Consider the following 22702-nt stretch of genomic DNA (forward strand, 5'->3'; position numbering starts at 1 on the left):
GGGAACCTTAGAGAGCAGCTGCTCTGGGGCACAGCCCTGAGCACAAACCCTCTGCAGTTTCCCCTTCCAGGAGCTAGAGCTGAGCTCCTGTGCGGACGGGATGTAGGATGTGAGGGGTTCGTCCTCCTATAGCCAAGGGCCCCTGCCTTGCCTCCAGAAAGAAGAACAACCCTGGGGCCAGTGGGGCAGGTGGGGGCACCGGGCCATGGTACCAGAGCTGCGGTGTTTGGGCCATGGAGGAAGCTGTGGGTTGACAGGCCCTGCCCCAACTGCAGCGCCAGGAAAGGTCCCTGCCACCCCACCAGGCAGTGCAGTTTTGAGTGTCCTTGTGTGCTGGCACTTCCCTCCCTCCTCCCCAGCCAAGCCTGGGGACACCCCAAGCACAGCCAGGGCTATGTCCCCTCCCTGTCGGAGAGGAACTTAGATGCTACAAGAACTTGTAGCCCCAAATGTGGGAAGGCCCACTGCCCTGTAGCCTTGCTAGGTGTGTGTGGGAGACAGCAAGCATCTCTAGACTCAGGATGCGCCCCACTGTCCCCCTCTCAGAAGTGAGGCCCCAGATGTCCCACAGCACCCCAGAGCTAGTCTGCCTGCCTGCAGTAGGTGCTACACTACAGGAGCCCCCAGTTCCCTGCTGGTTTTTGTGGGCACCCCACCTCCAGCATGTGCAAGGCCCCCTTCAGGGGACTAGTTGGGGTCAACAGACTACAAGGATCAACAGACTACAAGAGCTCAGACTCAAGCCAGGATGCAGAGTGGGGTGTGGCTGGGGCCTTTAGGGAAACCAGCCCCTCCTGTGCTACACTGGTAGTTGAGGCCATCCACTGGCCGGCTGGAGTGGGCCTAAGACAGCCCCCAGCCCTCAGGGCTCCTTCCAGGCATCACCCCCACCCTCACTCAGCACCCCGGTCCCCTGGCTCCTTATCTGGGGCTATCACTCCAGGCCTTGGTGTCTTTGTCCAGCCAGGGTATCCGCGGTCCTTGCTATCTCCCAGGGCAGTGCCAGGCTTCACCTTGAGTCAAGTGAGGTGCTGGAGGAAGAGCTGGTCGGCACATTTTGTCCCCACACTGTCTTCCACGAATGTCTGTCCTCACTCTCCATCTAGCTGTGTCTCCTGCTCCCCTGCCCTGTCCAGGAGGCCCTGTGTGTTACAGGAGGCCATGGGGCAGTGCCATGGCCTACCCAGGGCCCCTGTCTGCTCCAATCCCTCCCCACTGCAGGTCACACGCCTTGCCACCCAAGCTAAGGTGTGTGTGGGGGGCTCCTGTGACTGGCTGGGGTGGGCAACATGGCAACTGGCTGAGATGCACAGCAGTCAGTCACAGGCCTCTTGGCGTAACAGGGTCACTGGGGATCCCACACCACCCCAGTAGTGGCACCCAGCTGTCCTCTGAGCCCCGCAGGCCCCTCAATCCCCACCCTGCGCCTGCTGGGCTTGGCACTGGTCTCCAGCAGCCTCCTGCCAACACAGCTGGTCCCCCAACCCCATGGGCGTCCACGCCAGAGCAGCATTCCGCCAGCCTGGCTGCTGCTTCTGCAGAGGCCCCGCAGGGAGGCCACGGCACCGGCCGAGGCCAGGCTCGGTCGCGGTGGGGCCTGGACCCCCAGCCACTTCCCTGTTCCCCAGTCTGAGGCCTTCAAGGACTTGAGCCCCGCAGCCTTGGGTTGGATCCCATGGAATCTGAGCAGCTGCCGAGGTTGCCAGGTAAGACGAATACGAATACAAGCGGCAGGCCGGCGTCCGCGGGGACTCCAGACTCACCCCGGAGTCGGAGCCGCCAGGGCCCCTGGGTGGGGTACACGCGGTGCGGGGGTGGGGTGCGGCAGCCTGGGAGCAGGTGGAGGTCGGCTGTACCGCGAGTTGAGTCCGGGTGCAGCTGCAGGCGCCGAGGTTACATGGGGTGATCTTTCCGCAGCACAGGATCCGCTCAGGGCGGCGCGTGCGCTCGGGTGTCCGCAGGGCCCGGCGGGCGGGGGCACCGGGCAGCGCGCCACGCGCGTCCGCGCCCCCCACGGTACCGGGCGGCCTGGCCCTTTAAGCGTCCAGACGAAGGCCCCAGCTGACGCGCGGGCTCCAATCGGCGCCCCGCGCCCCCCACCGCCGCCGCCGCCCGCCGCGCCCGAGGCTGGGCGCAGCTGCACCGGATCGCGGGCCTCGCTCCCGCCGGCCATGGCGGCCCGGCCCTGCGCGGGGGCCCCCAGCGCGGCGCTTCATGGAGCGGCCCCGGCCCAGCCGCCGGGCGCAGCGCGATCCCACGGGGCCCTGTGAGCCCCCCCGCGCCGTGGCACCATGGTACGCGGGCCCCGCGTCCCCCGGCCTCCTCGGTCACCACGGCCCCCCTCTGCCGCGCGCGCGGCCCGGGGGACCTAGCTCGCCCTCCGCGACCTGACACCTGGTCCCGGCCCCGGGTCCTGCGGGTTAAATTCCTAGGGTGGGGGCGCCGGCACCAGGCCGCAGTCCTGCTCTCCCGAGCCGGGGCGGCGGGGAGGGGTCGGCTTCCCGCCGGCCTCAGCCACGTGGGCGCCACACGCCCGGCCCTGGATCTGGGATGGGGCCTCGCTGGCCGGGCGAAAGCCGCAGCGGCGTGACCTTGGGCGGACCCCGGCCTCTCTGGGCTGTCCCTGGGAGGGAGCAGAGGCGGGGGCAGGAGCTGGCACCGACCCTTTCCAGAAAGGAGGCGCCTTGAGACCAGAAGCTGGTGCCGGTGTCCGGGCTGGCTTCGTGTACAACTGCGCATCCAGGCTGGAGGCTGGCACGGGAGGAGCAGGCGCGGGTGGCTGCCAGGGTTCATCACGGGGCCTCCTGGGCGAGGCAGGTGTTTCAGGTATAGGACGTTCCTGCCTCTGCAGGTACCGTCCCTACTTGGCCAGAGAGCTTGATAGAGTCCTTGATAGGAGTACCAGCCCGGCTCCCTGTGTTGCATCTTAGCCAGGGTATGAAGCTAGGCCTGGGAGGGTGTGTGGCTGCATGGCCAGATGGGGAAGGGCATCCCCAGCTGCAGGCAGTGGCACATCTGGCTGGGACACAGCACAGCTGGTGGCATTGTGCAGAGGAAGCCACCATGCCCTGCAAAGGGGCTGCCAGTTGGGTACTGAGCAGCATCCTGTTTCAGGATGGTGCTCACGTGGCCAGGCATCTGACGCTGACTGCCTGGGCTGGGGAGCCCTTATCCAGGCCACTCCTAACCCTAATCCCCCACCCGGTCTGGCCCCGAGACTGTAAGAGGGTCATGGTGAGAACCCAGATTGTACCCTGACTCCTCAGTGACTTGCAGGTGCAGCAACGCAGGGGGCAGGTGGTCGTTGGAGGGATGGTAGGGATCTGGGACAGCTGTCTCTGGCTGGGAGGGCTCCCAGAAGCTCCTTCCTGCTTTGTAAGTCATTCCAAGCTCAGAGATCCAGCCATGTGGAGCTACGCACAGCCCAACAGGAAGGGGCAGCCCTAGCAGAGCTGGGTGGCAGCACTCTGGACGGGTGGCAGCACTCTGAACCTTGATTTCCCTGTCTTGCACTGAGTGTCGGGCCCAGTGGATGAAAAAGTGTGAGTCAGAAGGGGGGAATGGGAGGGGCTTGGTGCCACGTCCCAGTTAGATTAGCCAGGCCTGGGTGGCCAGCCGCTCGGTGGCTAGGATGGGAGCAGATGGCAGCTTCAGGTTTGGAGGACGGATATAGAGGCTCTCCGGGAAGAGGGCACCTATGGTCAGGGCCCAACCAGCCTGGAGTCTTTTTTTTTTTTTTTGTCGTTTTCGTTTTTATGGATACCAGGGATCGAACTCACGACTGCACACTTGCAAGGCAGGCGCTTATGCCACTGAGCTAAATCCCCAGCCCCAGCTAAATCCCCAGCCCTAGCCTGGAGTCTTGAGAGCACACAGGACAGTGGCCTTGCCCCTGGCTGTGAAGGGGAGGTGGCTCTCAGGTTTCCCCTGAGGTGGGTTCTCATGCAGGGACCTAGGACTTTAGCTTAGATGTCATCACCTGAGGCTGCTCACTTCAAGGAAAGAATGGCATGGGAGGGTGAGTTTAGGGATGGAGCTTGGCTATCCCAGAGCTCAGGTCACCTGGGCTTGTGGCCATGGTGGATCCGTCTACTAGGCCAGTGGTCAGGAGGGTGTGCGGACGTGTCCGCAGCCAGGCAGGCTTCCTGTCTGCTGCCTACCTGGAGAGCCTACTGCATGGAGCCAGGGCTGTGTGTGGCCCTCGTTCTATAAATTTTTAAGAGCCAAGAGTTGGGGCTCCTTAGGAGGAGACCCCGAGAATGGGACCATGCTGGGCCTGGACTATGCCTTACCAGGGCCCCTGCCTGCAAACAAGTGATGCAGACAGCATGTCCTGACCCACCTGTGCCTTTGTGTAGAAATCTGCTGAGCCAGGCTGTAGCCAGGATCTGGCCGAGTGACTACAGGGAAACTTGGCCTAGGCCTGGCCTCCTCACAGAGGCCTCCCCTTCTGTAGCCCTGGCTGCTGGGAGGTGAGAAGCCCCTTTGGTGCTGCCTGGTAGGTGGGGCGTGAGGTAGGGAACCAGACTCGTGTCCTGTGGGCGAAGATTTATGGGGCCTAGGACCTGCTGGGGAATGAGGTGGAGGAGGAAGTGAGGGGCCCATGAGCAAGATCCTCCTGGCGCCCTGTCCTGGCTCCCCTAGGACCCCCTGGTACTTGCTGCTTGGGTGGCCACAGCCCTGGCCCCGCCAGTGGTCTTCCTGTCTACTTCCCCTCCCAGGGTGACCTTGCTACTGACTTACAGAGGGTGAGCTGAGGCTCAGGAAAGTGGGCTAACTGAGGCTCCCGAGGGGCACGGTCCTGGGATGGAACCCCTGCTGGGAGGGCCCCTGAGACTCTGAGCCCTTCTGTGCCCCTCAACAGTTGCTGGTTGAAAAGACAACCGACTCCCCGGCGGCTGAGTTCTCGCTGGTGGAGGATGTGGCCCTGCACTTCGCCTGCTTGATGGGCCGCCTGAACGAGCAGCGCCTCTTTCAGCCCGACCTGTGCGACGTGGACCTGGTGCTGGTGCCCCAGCGCAGCGTCTTCCCGGCCCACAAGGGCGTGCTGGCTGCCTACAGCCAGTTCTTCCACTCGCTCTTCACGCAGAACAAGCAGCTGCAACGTGTCGAGCTTTCCCTGGAGGCCCTGGCACCCGGTGGCCTGCAGCAGATCCTCAACTTCATCTACACATCCAAGCTGCTGGTCAACGCCGCTAACGTGCACGAGGTGCTCAGCGCTGCCTCGCTGCTGCAGATGGCCGACATCGCTGCGTCCTGCCAGGAGCTGTTGGACGCCCGCTCCCTGGGCCCACCAGGTCCCAGCACCGCAGTGGCACTGGCCCCACCAGCTGCCAGTTGCACCCCGGCCACGCCACCCTACTACTGTGACATCAAGCAGGAGGCTGATGCCCCTGGCCTGCCTAAGATCTATGCCCGTGAGGGCCCTGACCCCTACTCAGTGCGTGTGGAAGATGGGGCGGGTACTGCTGGGGACGCAGTGCCAGCCACCATGGGGCCTGCACAGGCCTTCTTCAAGGAGGAGAAGGAAGCCAGCTTGGAAGAGGCTGGCGGCGTGTGCAAGCTGGAGGGGGCCGAGGAGATGGAGGGCACGCTGGGGGCCCCAGGTACCTATGGCCGCCAGGAGCAGTCCCAGATCATTGTGGAGGTCAACCTCAACAACCAGACACTGCACGTGTCCACGGGGCCCGAGGGCAAGCCGGGTGCAGGGTCGGGCGCAGCCACTGTGGTGCTAGGCCGGGAGGATGGGTTGCAGCAACGCTCGGAGGATGAGGAGGACGAGGGGGAAGAGGGGGAAGAGGAGAGAGAGGAGGGGGGGAGGAGTGGAGGTCGGGAGGAGGAGGAGGAGGGAGGCAGTCAGGGAGAAGAGGAGGAGGAGGAGGAGGAGGAAGGGCACAGCCAGCAAGAGGAGGAGGGGCACAGTGAGCAGGACCCTGAGAGCTCTGAGGAGGAAGAGGAGGAAGAGGTGGGGGAGGAGGAAGGGGAGGCCACAGGCAGGCAGGGCTCAGCAGGGCCTGGGGGGTGTCAGCCCGGCCAGGCGGACGCCACTCCCCAAGGCCGCATGGCCACACGGTCCTGGGAGAACCCACGGCGCCAGGCTGCGGCTGAGCCTGAAGAGGCCAGGCGGCGTGGGAAGCGGCCGAAGCCCCCCGGGGTTGTGGGCACCCCGGCCCACGCACCATCGGCCACAGACGGGCTGGGGGCCAAGGTGAAGCTGGAGGAGAAGCAGCACCACCCGTGCCAGAAATGTCCCCGGGTCTTCAACAACCGCTGGTACCTGGAGAAGCACATGAATGTGACACACAGCCGCATGCAGATCTGCGACCAGTGTGGCAAGCGCTTCCTGCTGGAGAGTGAGCTGGTGCTGCACCGGCAGACGGACTGTGAGCGCAACATCCAGGTGGGTGCTTATGGTGCGGGTGCAGGGCAACATTACAGGCCGGGCCGGAGCCAGAGCTGGAGCCAGAGGGCTCTGTCGATGACATCACGGCAGGCTTCCCAGGGCGGTGAAGATGTGCAGAGAGGCCTGAGGGGCGAGGGACTAGGCCTGCAGGAAGGCTGGCGTCGCCTTGTACAGCTTCACAGATTGTGTACTGCATCAGGAGGGGAAGAGCCTTGCCCGGGTGTATATGTGGGGTGGCGCTTTTTATTCCCAGCAAAGGTGTCAGGCAGGGGCAGCTCAGCAGGGGGAAACCCAGTGTTCAGCTCCGTGGGAGCCTGGGCCCAGCAGAAGAGGCTGGATGACACACTCAGGAAGCATTCTGGCTCCCTGCTGTGGGCCGATAGCATATGTGTGCCAACCTGGTTCCTGGGGTGCGGGTGGCATAGGGCCAGCAGGGGCCCTTGGGGCCTTCACCCTTCTCTGGCCCAGGTGCAGGTGGGTGGGTGCTAATTGGCTAAGCTAATTGCTCACCAGGGCACCCCGTATTCCCTGGGGATTCCCAGTCACCCAGCCCATCCTGCTCCTGTTCCTTCCGTCCATCTGCTTCCCCCTGACGTGTACTTGAAGTGGGAGAACATGCCCACTCCACCTGGGCTGTCCCAACCCAGTCTCTGCCAGCCGGCCTGACTCTGGCCCCCTGAGGGTATCCCGAAGGGCCTGGCAGGACAGAGGGACATGGAGGAGCAGTTCCTCCACAAGCTCACTGTCGCCCCAGCCAGCGCCCTGGAGCTGTCCACACTGTCAGGCACAAGTTCTGACAGTGCCCATAGGCTGTGCAAATGCTGGGCTGCTGTGTGCGCTGTGTGGAGAAGGTGGCCAGGCCAGGGAAGGAGGGGAAACAGGCCTGACGGGGGGGGGGGGGGGAGCGGCCTGTTTGAAGTCACACAGTCATCTCATCCTGCAGTGTGTGACGTGTGGGAAAGCCTTCAAGAAACTGTGGTCCCTTCACGAGCACAACAAGATCGTGCACGGCTATGCGGAGAAGAAGTTCTCCTGTGAGATCTGTGAGAAGAAGTTCTACACCATGGCGCACGTGCGCAAGCACATGGTGGGTGAGTGGGGCCAGGGGGCAGCGGCTGGTCGTGCGGGCAGGACATCCTTGCAGAGAGACGGTGGGATGCTGCATGTCCAGGGCAGCAGGAGGGGATGGGAAGGCCCCTATGGGCTGACCGGGCCCTGGGGCCAGAGTGGCCCTGGGACAGCACCTTCTCTGTGCCCCCTGAGTCTCCCCTTCCAAGGCAGCAGGCTCATTCCAGGACATGGAGGTGCTGGGCAGGTTCCCATGCTGCAGCTGGCCTGTTGGGTGTATGGGGTTCAAAGCTTCCCCTTCCTTGCCTAGTTTGGGCTTGGGCTTGACAGGGGGTGGCCAAGGCATATGTTAGTGGTCCGCTGAGGCCCCATCCTCATGGGGTGCACAGCGCTCCCCTCCTATGTGAACTAGCCAGGTGATTCTGGATAAACCAGGACCGTGGTCTGCTCCAGGGTGGGTGGTTTTCTGTGTCTCTCAGATCTCCAAGCCTCTCCTGAGTACCCAGTCCATGGGTTGGGGTGCAGCTGCCGTGGCACAGCTGTATGGGACCCTGGGGTCTCTGCTGTGATGACCCTAGCTGTGAAAATGCTGGCCTTGGACCTAGTACCATCATCATTCTCTAGAATAGGATGATGTCCCTGGGCTTGGGGTGTGTGTGGGGGGGTGCTGACCAGCAGCTGAGATGACTGTGGTGCCCACCTGCAGCCCACACCAAGGACATGCCCTTCACTTGTGAGACCTGCGGGAAGTCCTTCAAGCGCAGCATGTCTCTCAAGGTGCATTCCCTGCAGCATTCCGGGGAGAAGCCCTTCCGCTGTGAGGTGAGCCCCAACCATTGGCCGCAGAGAGGGCCAGCCCTCCTGGCCAGGCCCTCACCAGTGCCGGCATCTGTGAGTGCTGTGCCTGGACAGGGCTGGGCAAGTGCCCAGCAGGGTGGGGGCAGCCATGGAGACAGAAAGGTGGGGAGTAGAAAGATGGCCTCTGCTGTAGCCCGGGCCCACCATGCACCTACCCCTCACCCTAGCCCTTATCCCCTAACCCTAGCTGACTAACCCTGACCCTAACCCTGACTCCCTAACTTTAACTTCTTCACCCTAGCTGTAACCCCTAACCCTAACCCTAACCCTAGCCTGACCCCCACTCCTGGCCCTAACTGTGTTTCTGACCCCCTCACCATAACCCTAGTCCTGCAGTCCTAACCTGGAACCCTAACCCCGCCCCCCAGCTCTCCAGCCCCAACCCTGACTGCCCCTCCCCCACGCCCTGACCGTAACCCCGCCCCCCAGAACTGCAGCGAGCGCTTCCAGTACAAGTACCAGCTGCGCTCGCACATGAGCATCCACATCGGCCACAAGCAGTTCATGTGTCAGTGGTGCGGCAAGGACTTCAACATGAAGCAGTACTTCGACGAGCACATGAAGACGCACACGGGTGAGCGCTCGGCGCCTTCTTCTTTGGGGTCAGGGTCGCCCGGGTAGGAGGCGGCAAGGACCCCGCTGTGACCCTGCACCCTGCCCACAGGGGAGAAGCCGTACATCTGCGAGATCTGCGGCAAGAGCTTCACCAGCCGGCCCAACATGAAGCGGCACCGGCGCACGCACACCGGGGAGAAGCCCTACCCGTGCGACGTGTGTGGCCAGCGTTTTCGCTTCTCCAACATGCTCAAGGCGCACAAGGAAAAGTGCTTCCGCGTGAGCCTGCCTGCTGCTGCCTCTGCGCAGCCCCCCGGGCTCGACCCGCAGCCCTTCCCCATGGGGCCAGGCACACACCACTGAGACCACGCCCCTAGGCCCGTGGGGACCAGCGTGGGGTACACTGTGCCCCTATGCCCTCTCCGCCACTCCTGGAAGCCTTGACTCCTTTGTTTAATTTTTATTTTTGAAAGTGAAGGTAGAGGAAGGTTTGCAGCAGCCCTCCGGGTGAGGGGTGCTGTTGGCTGCAGGGTGGGGGAGATGGGGCCTGGGGCAGCCTTGGTGGCTCAGCCTTGCTCTCTTCTCTTGTGGGGTTTGGGGAAGTCAGAGTTCCAGCCCCGCTGGAGGAGATGCAGGCCAATTTGAGGTCCTTGGACACAGAGGCAAGACTCACGCTGGACCCTGGGGCTGTGGAGTCCTGGGTGTCTGGGCCCAGGACGGCAGACCCAGCTCTGTGGGAGCAGGGTAGATAGGGGCTGGCCCCCAAGGGTTTGCCCTGCTCCTTGACACCGATGCCAGCTGGCAGAGGGGTTCCCAGCCTGTACTGGCTGCCACAAGGGTTTGGAAGCGCTGGGCCTCTGTTCTGCGGCCATGCCAGGGCTGCAACTGGTGCGACCTCAGGGCCAGGGCCCAGGAGGCTTGGGCCAGCCTTGACGGCTCCAAGGTGCTATGGTGGGGCAGGGCCGGGCGGCTGTTCACAGAGCAGCTGGCCTTCCCCAGCGGCCAGGGCTACACCAGAGCCCAGAGACGCTGTGCTCTGCTCCCTGACCCTACCCACCTGCCCCGTCCCTCCAGGGCCCTCATCAGAGGGACGGGGCAGTGGCCGTAGCCCTGTGTGTGAGGGAGCTGCATGTCAGGCCCCAGGGTGGGTGGAGTCCGGCCTGCGGGCAGGGCTGAACCCTGGAGGCCAGCGCTACTAATAGGATAGCCTTTTCTGTTGTCATTTACGTCTTCATTCCTGCCTGAGAAGGGCGAGAAGGTTCCATAAGCTACATCTCCTAGTTAAGCTCTTCCTATCGTGTTCCTACGGTTTCGTTTGTTATACTCTTTGCACCTTACACCCCGCCCTCCCCCACACCACCACCTTCCGGGCATGGCAGGTGTGGAAAGAGGCCTGGGCCTCGGACTCTGAATGCCTGGGGCCCCGCAGCGCTGGGGCAGAGGGCTGGGGACATTTTAATCATCAATAAACAAAGCACTTTATTCTCTACAGAGGTGGGTAGGCCCCAGGTCCCTGAGTGATTTGAAGATGCATCCCAAGCTCTGTGGTGCCAGTGGTCATCCAGGCCCGGGGCGGGAGAGGGGGCCAGTGACCTGGCTGGGGCAGGTCTGAGGCTGCAGACATCCGTGACACCCATATCCTCCAGTCCCCCGAGGAAGGAAGGTATCCCCGTGGCCCTACAGCCCCCCGGGTTCCAAAGCTGGTGTTCCGGCATCCTGCAGGCTCCCCTTGTGTTGAGACTTTTGTCCTCTGCGCCCGTTGATCTCTGGGCCTCTGGCATCCCTGGGGTCCCCTCCTTGCCCACTTGCTGGTTGAAACCTCTGGGCTCAGTGCCTGGAGCTTTGCAACTCTTTCTAACAGTTTGATCTTTATGGACTGTAGGTGGGAACCCCAAGGCTTCCTCAGCCCATGCCTGGCACCAGGCTACCTTGAGGGGCTGGACTGCCTTGTGGGACACCAGCCATGAAGGTCACAGTTCAGCAAGCAGAGGTCAGGGTGGGTGCGGGAGCTGGGTGACCCCTTCTGAGAGCTGGGTTCCCTGTTCCCATTCATAGCCCTGATTGGGCAGGGAGAAGGGTCCGGATCGCTGGCCAGCCAAGGTGGTCACTGTGACAGGAGGCAGGTGCTGCTCGCCCCAGAGGGCCTCCAGCTCCTCTCCAGCCAGGGCACTGCTGGAAGCGACTGTGGAAACTTGTTCTGTGTGGCCATGGGTCTAGTGTTCACGGCTCCTTTTAAAACACAAATGAGCTGGGCTGGTGGCTCATGCCTGTAATCCCAGCACTCAGGCGGCTGAGGCATGGGGCTCGTTGCGAGTTCGAGACCAGCCTAGGCTACAAAGTGAGCTTAAGGCCAGCCTGAACTGCATAGCAAGACCCTGTCTCAAAAAGACAAAAAACAAACAAACAAAAAAACCTCACAAATTGAGCATCCAGTTGTTGGAGAAAGGGGACTAAGGCGTCATTCCACTTTCCAGAGCTGGGAGTGGGACTTGTCATCCCTTTCACAGAATCCTGCTGGCGCCCTCTGCAGCCAGATGTCCCAGCCTCGGGTCTAGTGTGGGCCTGCTCTTAGAGACCCTGGCGAGCCTAGGGGGGACCCTGGCTCTCGCCACATGGGCTCCACACAGCCTGAGGTGTGGGGACAGTGGCATGTGAATGAGAAGGGAGAGGGAATAAAATCAGCACAGGTCCTGTCCCTGGGCCCGGCCTCCTCTTTATCTCCTGTTTCCATGAGCATGGGCAGCAGGAAACCCAGCGTCTGGTGTTGGAAGGACATAGACCTTACAGAGCATCAATCAAATCTCAGCCCCTTCTGTCAGGGGAGGCCGGGCTTTGGGGAGATCCAGAACCTGGCGTGGAGGTTCAGGGGGAGGGAGCTCCTAGGCTGCCAAGCTGACAGCCCCAAGGTGGTGCCCACAGGAAGCCAAGCCCTGTGTAGGGACTGCCATGAGCACCAGAGCCTGGGACAGGGACTGGCCTCTTGCATGCACACACTCAACACTTTGGGCCCCCTGCCCTGGTACCTGGCTTTCCAGAGCTGTGGCTGGTGTGAAAGGCAGGTGGGGCTGTCACCCTGGCTCGGGCTGAGGCTCCAGGGTAGCTGTGCTAGATATAGGGGCTTAGAATTCCAGATGGCTTTGCCTGGTTGCACTGGGGCACTGCTGGTGGCCTTGGAGGAACAAGAGCCAGGGGAAGGAAGGATGCAGTGACTGACACTCTGCTGCGTCCATCCCTGGAAGCTCCACAGCAGGCTTCACTTCAGGAGAGTGGAGATGCAGTCCCTCTGTGGCTGAAAGAGTTGTCCTAGGGACTCCGGTGGGTGCTGACATCCTGTTCAGTGTTCAGCCCCAGTCCCTCGTGGCCTAGCCTCCAGCATGCAGGCTGGGACACTGCCTGCTAAAGTCACAGCAGGGCATCAGTGAGGAGCAGGGGTGCTGTGCTGGACGGGGTGTGCTGGGGCTGCTTGGTGTTCACAGACCCCAGCCTCAGGCCCCGGGCAGTGGGGCAGGATGGGTCCCCCCACCTTGGTGTCACAGCTTCCGGCCCCAGCTCTGTCCTGCTGGAGGGGGCTCCAGAGAACCCTGCAGTCCTGTCTGTCCCCATGCTCCGTAGCTTTCACGTGGGGCCCTGACAGCCACTCCTCAGCCCCCTGCCCTGAGGACGTGGAGGTCAGAGCAGGAAAGCCATTGCATGTGGCAGGAGGTAGTGGAGCCAGGACTCACACCCAGGCCTGCCAGACCCCAATGTCGGGCTGCCTAGCACTGAACAATGTCCCTCTTACCCCCTGCAGCTCAGAGCTGGGCCGACAGTGGCGCTCAGGCCCAGGCCTCCCCAAGCAGAAAGCAACTTTAATGAGGCACTGCTGAAAGCTTCAGAGGAGTTCCAGAAAGGTCCGAGACTCAGGGTCTATAGCCAGGAATAACCTAACCCTAACCGACTGCAGAACTTGACCCAGGGGTGTGGCTGCCAGGCAGCGTGAACTCGGGGCACACAGGCTGCACGCAGGAAGCCACCTGCTGGACCCAAACTAACACCCCAGCATCCCTGAAGGGCACCGTGTCTGGGTGACAGCAGCTCCTCTGACTTAGGTGCATCTGACTAGCAAGTCCAGTCTGTGTAGACCCTCGAGCCACACTGGGCACTGTGAGTTGGCAGAGTGCACACTACCGTTCACTCCAGCACTGGGTGTCACACACTGTCCCAGCCCCTTGACCCCAGCCCTGTGCAGGCCTGTGCAGCACACAGCAGGCGTGGTGCCACGCCTTGATGGACAGCCTTTCACCCAGGTTCGAGGACATGCGTGTCCTTCCCCAAAGCCTTCTCTGAGCCAAGGCCTCCAGCTCCACACCCCGGTCCCCTGTCGAGCAGGGCTCCTCTAGCTCAGCTGGGATCCCATCCTGTCCTGCTGTCTGGAAGTGGCCCGTGGACTCTGAGTGTCACATTGCACCTGCCCTTTATTAGAAGGGGAGTGGGAGGAGGACAGAATGAATTAAAACGTACACACATCGCAGTTGGTGTGATGGTTCATCATGGATACCGACCTGACCACTGTAGGAATGCTGGACAGTGGGGACAGCAGGGCTCAGGATGGGTCTGCGAGGGTGTTCCAGGGGAGATTAACATTTGATCTGGAGGACTGAATAAAAGTGATTCACCTTCATGGATGTGGCCGGCATCACGCAGCGAGCTGGGTGGAACAGAGGGAACAGAAAGGCGGAGAAGGTGTGAATTCACTCTGAGACTCCTGCCCTTGGACATCAGAGTTCCTGGGTCTCTGGCCTCTGAGCTCCCTGGCTCCTCTGGTTCTCTGGCTTTGGACTCAGGCTAGAACACACCACTGGCTTCCCTGGGGCCGAGGTGTGGATGGCAGGACATGGATTCTCCGCCTTTGTCATTGCAGGGCCCAGCCCCAGCAAAGCCCCTCTCTGATTTATGCCCTGTGTGTTCTGTTTCTCCAGGGAACTGGTACCCCCAGCAAAGCGGAGCAGTAAGATGCGTCCGACCTCATTCTGCCCCTGGTCATGAGGTCAAGACTGCCAGCGGCTTTCCCTTGTCACCCTCTTCTGCCCTTAGCCAGGACCCAGATGTGGCTGTCACGACAGGAACTCACCTGGCTTAAAGGACAGGAATCCTGGGATTGTTCTCATCACCAACCGACCTTTTTTTCTTTCCGTTTTTCTCCCTGAGGTAAAATACCCACTCTACTGCATTAACTGTTTAAAGTGAGTAGTTCAGTGACATGAAGTTCGTTCACGATGTGTGGCTGCCCCCTGGTCTGGTCCCCACCCCCAAAAGGAGACCTTGTATGTGCTCCCCACTTGTCCTCCCCAGCCCTGCAGTGTGTGGCCTGATCTCCCGGCTGCTGTCTCTCAGCGCAGGGCACAGAGTCTCTGTCCCCTGTGGCCGATGAGTCTGTCGTCATGGACCTCTTGACATGGGGCCAAACCCCTCTTCTGCCTGTTCTTCCAAGGGCGTGGGGGCCCCGAGATTGGTTCTGAGCCAGGCTGCGCTCCCGGCTGATGGAAATGTGACTAAGTCCCTGTGAATGCAGTCCCGTGTGTGTGTGTGTATGCACACGCCAAGTCACGTGTGCATGGTGTGTCCGCGAGGAGACTCCCAACCTTGCAGGCTGCAGTCCCTGGACAGGAACCATAGCTGATTCTCCCGGAGACAGAGGGACAGGTGGCAGGAGTCATTGTCACCACCAACACCCTGCCAGGACCAGGGGCTTTGTGTGACCACTGACTTTCATTTCTCTGGGATAAATGCTCCACAAAGCAGCTGCTGCGCTGTGACATGGCCACACTTTGGTTTCCTAAGAAATTTCCAGCGTAGTCTCTGAAGTGCCTGCATCATTCACAGTCACTAGCAATATGTATGCGTGCCTCAGTTTCTCTGCATGCTCACTGGCACTGGGTGTTACCATTATTTTTCATTTTAGCTACTCAGGTATTAAGTAGTATCTCACTGTGGTTTAAATTTACATTTCTTTGATACTAATAATATGGTACATCTTTTCAAGAGATTGTCATGTATATGCTCACTGGTAAGATTACTGATTTGAAAGTTTTTATTTTATTTTATTTTTTGGTCTTTTTGAGACAGGCTTTTATTGTGCAGTTCAGGCTGGCCTTGAGCTCACTTTGCAGCCCAGGCTGGTATTGAACTTGTAGTGATCCTCCTGCCTCAGCCTCCTGAATGCTGGGATTACAGCAGTGTACCACCACACCCAGCTTCTTTTTTGTTGTCTATTTTCTCACTGAGTTGTGTAGATTTTTCACAGCAAGTTGAGTTTTGAGTATTCTTTGTGTGTCTAGATCTTTTATCCCACTCTGTAGCTCATCTTAATTTCTTCACATGGGCTTTTGCAAGGGAATTGTTAATTTTAATGTTTAGTTAATCAAACTTCCTTTTTATGTGCCATGTTTTTGGTGTTGCATCCAGGAATTTGTTCCTAGCCCTAAATGCCAGAAATACTCAGGATTTCCCTAAAAGTTGTATAGTTTTATATGTTGCATTTTAAAAGAAATACACTCCTTTACCTTATTCTGTAGGCGTCAAATCCAGGCGCAGGGCTGCCACCGCTCTCTCCGTGGATCTATGTGAAACACGTGAGATGCAGCACTTTGACCACCAAGTGTGCAGTCGGCGCCCTGAGTCTTTCCCCCCTCACCACACAATCCCAGGACCTTTTGTCTTTCCAAACTAAAACCCCTCACCCACTGCACTCCAAGTCCACGCTCCTCCCGCCATGCAGGTCCTGACCACCACAGCTCTGCTCCCCGTCTGCATGAATCGACTGCTCCAGGGGCCTCCTACAAACGAATCATGCTGTGTCCATCGCCTTATTATTAGCTTTACGTAGCACAGGGTGCCCAAGGTCCGCGCATGGTGGGGCGGATCTCCTTTCGGTTGGAAGTTGAGTCTCGTCCCATCGTATGCCTCTGTACTACATGCTACCCATCCGTCCAGTGATGGCCACTGGGATGGTCTTGGCCCCCTTGCTGACTGACAAAAGAAGGCTTATTTCTGGGCTCTGCGTTCTATCCTCTTGGTCTCAATGTCTGTCTTTATGTCGGCACCATCCTGTCTTAATTACTATAGGTTTGTCTTCTAGAGTTTTGACATCAGCAACTGTCAGGACTTCAAAGACTGTTCTTCTCAAAGTTATTTCTATGTATTTTACATTTTAAGCTTAAAACCCACTTTTGGGTAATTTTTGTATAAAGTGTGAGGTTCAGTGTTGACCTTTTTGGCCTGTGTTTGTTCAGCAGCATGTGTTGGAAAGGCTGTTTTTCCTTCATTGAATTCTTTTGGCATCTTGGTCAGAGATCACTTGAGAGTATCTGCACCTATCGGTGTATTGGGAGCCACAGTCTCCCCAAGCCCTGGACAAGCGAATGGTGAAGGATAAAATAAGAGACAGTGCATGAGATCTGCAGGTCCAGGAGGTCAGAGCTCTTGTGGCTCAGATGAAGACTTTGTTGGACTGACCAGTATTTCTTGTGTCCTCAGTGTATCAGGAGAGTGCAGGAAGGAGCTAGGTATGAAAATGAACAAGGCCTTGAGAAAGCTTTCCAAGCAGCAGATCTTTGGTTATTGAGAGAACTGTTTGATCTCTAAGGTTGACAGTACTGTCCCTAAAAATCTGAGGGAGAGTCAACACCCACAGCTGAGTTGTCTCGCCTTGAGAGATGTTGGTCACAGGCCACCACAGGTCTCTACTGTGACGACTGGCATGCAGAGTTCTGTTTTTGCATAGCAGCCACTGGCTCTCCAGCAAGTCATTTAGGCCTGGTTTGGACCCACAAGTTAATACAGAAAATCCCACTGATTGATTCTGAAGCTGCCCAGTGCTTCTTCATGTAGAACTTCACCATTTGTGGGTCCCCCTGACCCGTCGGCCACACAATGCACAGACACACGGGCAGCCTTAACGTCAGGTAGAGCCATTCCTCCCACTTATTCATCGTTAAGATCATTGTAGCTCTTCCAGGGCCTGTGCTTTCCATGTAAACTGCATGATAAGCTTGTCTATGTTGACATCTATTAACCTCTTACCAGTGCAATTATTTAAATACAGGTTGACCAAAATTGCGTACTTTCATTAATCTTTATAAGCCAATAGAAAAGGAAATTTTATCAATTTTACACAGTACAGGGACTGACTGATTGACATGACACCTACTGGAGTGAGGCTTGGGGTATCTGGCATGGAAACAAACCCACTGCCCAAGTGACACCCAGGGTTAGCTGTCAACTGGTCAAAACCTCACTGGAAATTCTATAGGCACTGAATTCCGTCTGTACTTCAGTTTGGAAGAATTGACATCTTTACTCTGTGGACTCTCCCAATCAATGAATGGATGCCTCTCCATTTATTTAGACCTATGATTTTTTTTGTCAGCATTTTATAATTTTCAGCATATGGACCTTGTGTGTGTTTTGTTAAATGTGTGGCTAAGTGTTTTTTTAACATCTTTGGAGTGATTCTAAATGATATTGTTTGACTTTATGTTTGTAATATTAACATTAAAATTATTCGTATCAATTTGCACTTTACTTAATATTAAGTAAACAATATTCATTGTTAATGGAAAAAATTAGTAAATGGAAATTTTTGTACATCAACTTTATTAGCTTATACACACTGACTTGTGGACTCACTTATTAATTTCTGGCATTTAAAAAATGTCTGGGGGGCCGGGGATTTAGCTCAGTGGCATAAGCACCTGTCTGGCAAGTCTGAGGTTGTGAGTTTGATCCCTGGTACCAGAAAAAAAAAGAAAAAGGAAAAAATGTCTGGGATTATTTTGTCTTTGTTCCTGACAGTTTCACTGGGTATAGAATCCAGTCGACACTTCTTTCAGCCTTTGAAAACTGTGGTGCCACTTCCTTCCAACTTTCATAGTTTGGAGGAGAAATCTGCTGACTTGAACTGGAAGCTCCCCACACCCATCCACCCCACCCCACAGGTGATGTGGAGTTTCCCTGTTTGCTTTCAGTAATTTTTAAAATTTGCCTGTACTTTTTAGAAGTTTAATTACATTATTTTTGGCATGGATTTCTTTGATTTTATCCTGTCTGGAGTTTGCTCAGCTTCTTCAATCTGCTGGCTTTCGTCTTGACCAAGTTTTGCAAGGTTTCTATCATTCTTTACTGTTTTAGCTGCAGTCTCTGCTCTCCTTCTGAGGCAACATACAGTGATACCAACATTGGGCATGGACCCTTGAAACTCTACTCAGATGTACATATTGTCAATGTGCTATTCTTCTGATGTTCGAATGGAGACATTACACCGCTCTCTCCTGTAATGCATGGGTGCTATCCTCTGCCATCTTCCCTTCCTTATCTACGCCATCTGGGAAGTTTCCATGTCTGTTGTATTTTGTCAGTTCTGTAATTTTCATTTGGTTCTTCTGGATAATTTCTGTTTCTTTGCTGGGGTCTCGTATTTTTAAATTTTGTTTTAAGAAAATTTTAAACTTATTGCCAAAGCATTTTATGACAGATAACTGCCTTAGAATCCTTTCCAAATAATTCCAACATCTGACTCAACTGGTGCTGGCATCAGTTGATTCTTTCCACGCTCCTAGTTCCTGGTATGACGAATGATTTTTTATTGTATCCTAGACATTTTGGCTCTTAGGCTAGGAGGTTCTGGGTCTTCTGTTGCAATAGGGAGTCATTCTGTTCAGGTGCAGCAGGCAAGTCCTGCCTTCTCTTGTGGGCTAAAGTTCAGATAACAACTGTCATAATGTTTGTGGTGGTGTTTTTTTTTTTTTTTTTTTTTTGTCTTTTTCCTTTTCATTGGTACCAGGGATTGAACTCATGACTGCCTGCTTCCAAGGCAGGCGCTTATGCCGCTGAGCTAAATCCCCAGTCCCTGTGGTGGTGTTTTTGTCTGCTTGCTGTATCTGTGTTTTGGGGCTCCTTCTGGTACTGCTGGGGGACAGAGGTTCCCTAGACTGGCTCACTCAGGGTTTCACAACAGGAAAGTGAGTTTCAGGCCCAGTGTGGAAGGCAGCATGGCAGTACTGGCTATGGATGTTACTGCAGCTCCTAACTGGTTTCCCCTGCAGCTGGTACCTATCTGCATTGTCAGAGGTGCCCCTGCCCATTTGTGAGGCAGATTTGTCTTCGTGGGCTGCTTGCTGCTGCTTGGCTTAGGGGCCAGGAGCCACATGGTCTCAATCACCCTTTTGGGGAGCATGCAAGACACCCTGCTCCAAAACCAACTCACCATTCTCTTGCCACCTTTTAAGAGTTACACTTTGGTTTTGTTACTTTCACAGTTGTACACTATCTTGTTCAAGACATGAACTGTCTCTCCAAGCACTTTAATGAGTGAAACCCCAAGACACTGGACACCCACATATGTGAAGATAACTATTAACAGGAGAGCTTCACTTAGGGCAATCTGGCCAGGCTGCTTTCTGGGGCCTCTCGGTTGTTGATACTTTGCTTTGCTCTTGGATTGGAAGATCCCCCAGCTTCAGTTCCTTGTTTGGAGGGTATGGCTAGGCCCTGGCACTCTGGTGCCGAGTGGCAGTAGAGCTCGCTCAGCAGAGTTGCTCGTACTCACTGGGATTTTACGGGGGACCCCAACTCTGCTGGGTGTCCTCAGTCACAGGCTCTCTGATTTCCTGTCTTCAGACATGAAACCTTTGGTTTCTCCCCGGGTGGGTTCTTTGTGTCTCACTGCTTAATGAATCTTACGGCCAATGGGCCCGCCTTCAGCCTTCTGCATATTCAAATGTATCTGGACTGCCAGCTCCAGATCTTTTCTGGCAGTGTTCTGGACTAGATCTGCAGTGTCTGCCAGGTCCTCCTGTGTTTGCAGGTGACAGATCCTGGGGCTCTAGATTCATCAGCGGATTATGAGGTGGAGCCTGGCTGGAGACGGGTACAAGGGGCGTGCCCTGCATGTGTGTCCTTCTTAGGTTCCTGCCTTCTTGCTGTGCTTCCTGGGTGCCAGCAAAGGAGCAGTCTTCCTCAGAGCCGGGCCCTTGCACCATGGCCTTTCTGTGTGAGCCTGCTGACCGTGGACTGAAACTCCTAACACCCGTTTTCCAGAGCCCACCGTGTTACTGCTCTATCTATGTAGAGTATGTTATATGCTTTGTCTTGCTAGTTATACAGATTTTTAAAATTCTTAGACTTTCATAAAAGCTTCAGGAGACAGCAAGGGAAGTGCATGTATTTCACCTGCTATCACCAGCTGTAGGCTTGCCTGTGTTTTGTCGTTGGATGAGACACTGGATCAAAAGCATTGTTGAGTGGGTTCTAGACAAAGAACCAAAGCATCAAGTCCATGGAAGGCAGGTTTAGCAGAACTGCGGCAGCAAAGGACAGCAAACCCAGATCCGGCAGTTGAACCCATGGGACTCTGCTAGGGCACCTGTGTGCTTCTGCTCCTAAGAAATCCATGACCCATTAATGGCCCTCCAAAACCCCAAGGCTAGGGCTCGTTACCACCCATGGCAGCTCTGCTGCTGGCTGCAGGAACATTTCCCACCTTGCCTTTGGCACTTACAAGTCTCTGCTGCCTCTAAGAGCTGCTCATGCTCCCTGAAATCAGGGCAGCACCTCAAAGGCAGAGGGTCTCCCACATCCTTGGCCATCACAGCAAGTGTCAAAGTGGCCAACAGTCCTCAGTTCCCAGTGATGTGTCCCCTGAGCCTCAGTAAACATGTGTGATGCAAGGGACTCACATGGCAGATCCGGTCTGACAGGCTTGCTTCCCTCAATCTCCGGAATTCTTCGGCAGGTCACTCAAGAGCCCTTCTGGCATCTGGACTTCTTGCAGCATGGTCATCTTTGGTCAGCTGAGAAGAGGCGGACATAAGGAAGGCACTCAGTGCCTGAGCTCACCCTCTATGCCTGCTGCCTGGAAGACTTGATGTGAGCCTCCACACCCTGCAGCCTTCTTAGCAGCAAACCATGCATGCTGGTTGCCTTGGGGTTAGAGATCTTCGGGGGACGGGGGGGGGGGGTGGTTCCCAGCGTCAGGGTCTCAGACCACACAGCCTGATGGCCAGGGGCCAGAGCCCATGGATGGTCCAGTGGACCTGGAAGAGTGGCCACCAGCAGATTCCACCCTGCAGTCCCTCTGCTTTCTCTGCCAAAACACGAGCCCTGCCCCTTCCTGCTTTCTTTTCTGCGGAAGTCTAGGAAGCAGGGGTCACGTGGAGAAAGCAGCCCAGCAGGAGGCTGTGTGCCCAGGGAAGGTGGAAATACAAGGTTGGGCTCCTACCTCAGGGCAGCAGTAGGAGGTGGGAACTGTCCAAGAAGCAGCAAGCCTGTGTAGGGAATGCAAGCGGCCACCAAATGTGACAAGTATCTGCCACATATGACAGCAAGGCTACTCCATAGCAGCTAACCAGCTACAGTGAAACACCTGAGGCAGGCCCCTCAGGAGGAGGAGGTTGGGTTAGCACCCCGCTCTGGGGCTCAGGGGCATGTTCCCACAGTGGCTCAGTTCTGCCAAGGTCCCCCCATTGGGTCCCTTTGAGGTGGGAGCCCATGGCAAGTACAGGTGTGGAGTCAGGAAATCGCATCTCAGCCCAGGAAGCCAGAGCCGCGGTGGGGGCTGGCTCAGGCCTGGCTGCCAACCTTCTCCTGAGACCCACGGGGGGCCTCAGGGGAACCCACTTAATCTATTCCTGGGGCAGAGCCCAGTGACCTAAGGACCCCCACCCGGCCACCACCTCCTCCACCACTCCTGCGCCATCGGGTGGGTGACATTTAACCCACAGCGTAGCCTGAGAGCTATTGCAGTGGGTGGTGGGTGCAGGAGAGGTGGCGGGATACTCTTCTACTCTTGCACTGTATCTTTCACATTTCTCATCATTATAATTAAAAATAAACAGTAGCTCTGAGTGGATGCCCCACTCGTCTCCTCCTCACTGCTCCTGTGTCCTCCAGCCGTGTGCGCCAGGTGCCTGTGCTCTCCTGCCTCAGGGCCTTTGCTCAGGCTGCCCCCTGCCTGCAACACTCTGGGGTCCTCTTGGTGAGTCCATCCTGAGTGGAAATCTCTGTGGCCACGCCAGTCACTTCCCACCAGTCCAGAACAGTCACTGTCATCTGATTTGTACAGCTACTCATCTGTTGCCTGCCCCCAGCACCCTGAAGGCAGAAATTCCTGCCAAATTTGTTCATGCGGAAGACTCAGTACTCTGAACAGAACGCTTGGGTTTTCGGCAGGTGACTGAGTCATGTACACACATTCTTGGGGGATGCACGTGGGGTGCAAGCTCTGCAGGATCCAGTATCAACTAAAAATACCTCACTTGGTCACCTAGTGGATATAAATGAACCTTTCGTCAGCTCCTCTCGAGGCCTTGGTTGCTGGGCATTTCTGGTGTTCCCGGGAAGGAGCAGAATGGGCTTTCAGTCCTGGGGGTCTGGACGGGAGCTTCGTGACAGATGTGTCTGAGCTGTGGCACCTCCACCTTGCAGAGTGGAGTCTCACCCTGCACTTAGGGTGTGGCTGTGAGCCCCACATTGGGCTCCTTTGAAGGGCAAAGTCAACAGGACCTATGCTGGGCCTGCCCAGGGTGCAGCCTATTGGAGAGGAGCTTCGGTGAAGACAGTCAGGTGTGCTATTCCAGACAGGCAGTGACAGTGCTGGAACCACAAAAGGGGAGGAGACACAGTGCTGGCCCAGCCTGAGGTCCTCTCTCCTGTCCCAGAGACACATCAGGGCTACAAACAAGTGACTCAGAGGACTGACTGAGGAGCACCCCATAATAGCTCACACCCGTGTTCCGGGGGCTAAATTTAACCCACAGCTGTGGCTGCTGGCACTTTGGGAAC

The 22702-nt window shown here is 57.0% G+C and overlaps 1 protein-coding gene across 3 annotated transcripts; it reads left to right on the top strand.

Annotated features, from left to right (window-relative positions):
* The first annotated feature begins 2144 nt into the window (after positions 1–2144).
* Positions 2145–21770, top strand: Zbtb47 (zinc finger and BTB domain containing 47). Of its 3 annotated transcripts, none has more exons than XM_013160257.3 (8): positions 2145–2294; positions 4865–6400; positions 7347–7494; positions 8178–8293; positions 8759–8903; positions 8994–9163; positions 13958–14071; positions 20655–21770. In XM_013160257.3, exons 1-8 carry the CDS (start codon positions 2292–2294, stop codon positions 20730–20732), a joined length of 2310 nt encoding a protein of 769 aa, XP_013015711.1. In that variant the 5' UTR covers positions 2145–2291; the 3' UTR covers positions 20733–21770. The 3 variants fall into 3 exon arrangements, with proteins under 3 accessions (XP_013015711.1, XP_003476914.3, XP_063117046.1); XM_063260976.1 differs by having other exon boundaries at positions 2154–2294; positions 5090–6400; XM_003476866.5 differs by lacking the exon at positions 20655–21770 and having other exon boundaries at positions 2146–2294; positions 13843–14028.
* Positions 21771–22702: the final 932 nt, after the last annotated feature.

The sequence above is a fragment of the Cavia porcellus genome, unplaced genomic scaffold (assembly GCF_034190915.1).
Source record: "Cavia porcellus strain 051 isolate PalLab524CR breed Dunkin Hartley unplaced genomic scaffold, mCavPor4.1 scaffold_14, whole genome shotgun sequence".
In the NCBI taxonomy this organism is placed as follows: Eukaryota; Metazoa; Chordata; class Mammalia; order Rodentia; family Caviidae; genus Cavia; species Cavia porcellus.

Excerpts from the sequence above, each read along its gene's own strand:
- Zbtb47 (XM_013160257.3), top strand. Across the intron at positions 6,401-7,346 it reads ACTGTGAGCGCAACATCCAG|TGTGTGACGTGTGGGAAAGC; the intron begins GTGGGTGCTTAT and ends CTCATCCTGCAG. Across the intron at positions 7,495-8,177 it reads CGTGCGCAAGCACATGGTGG|CCCACACCAAGGACATGCCC; the intron begins GTGAGTGGGGCC and ends GCCCACCTGCAG.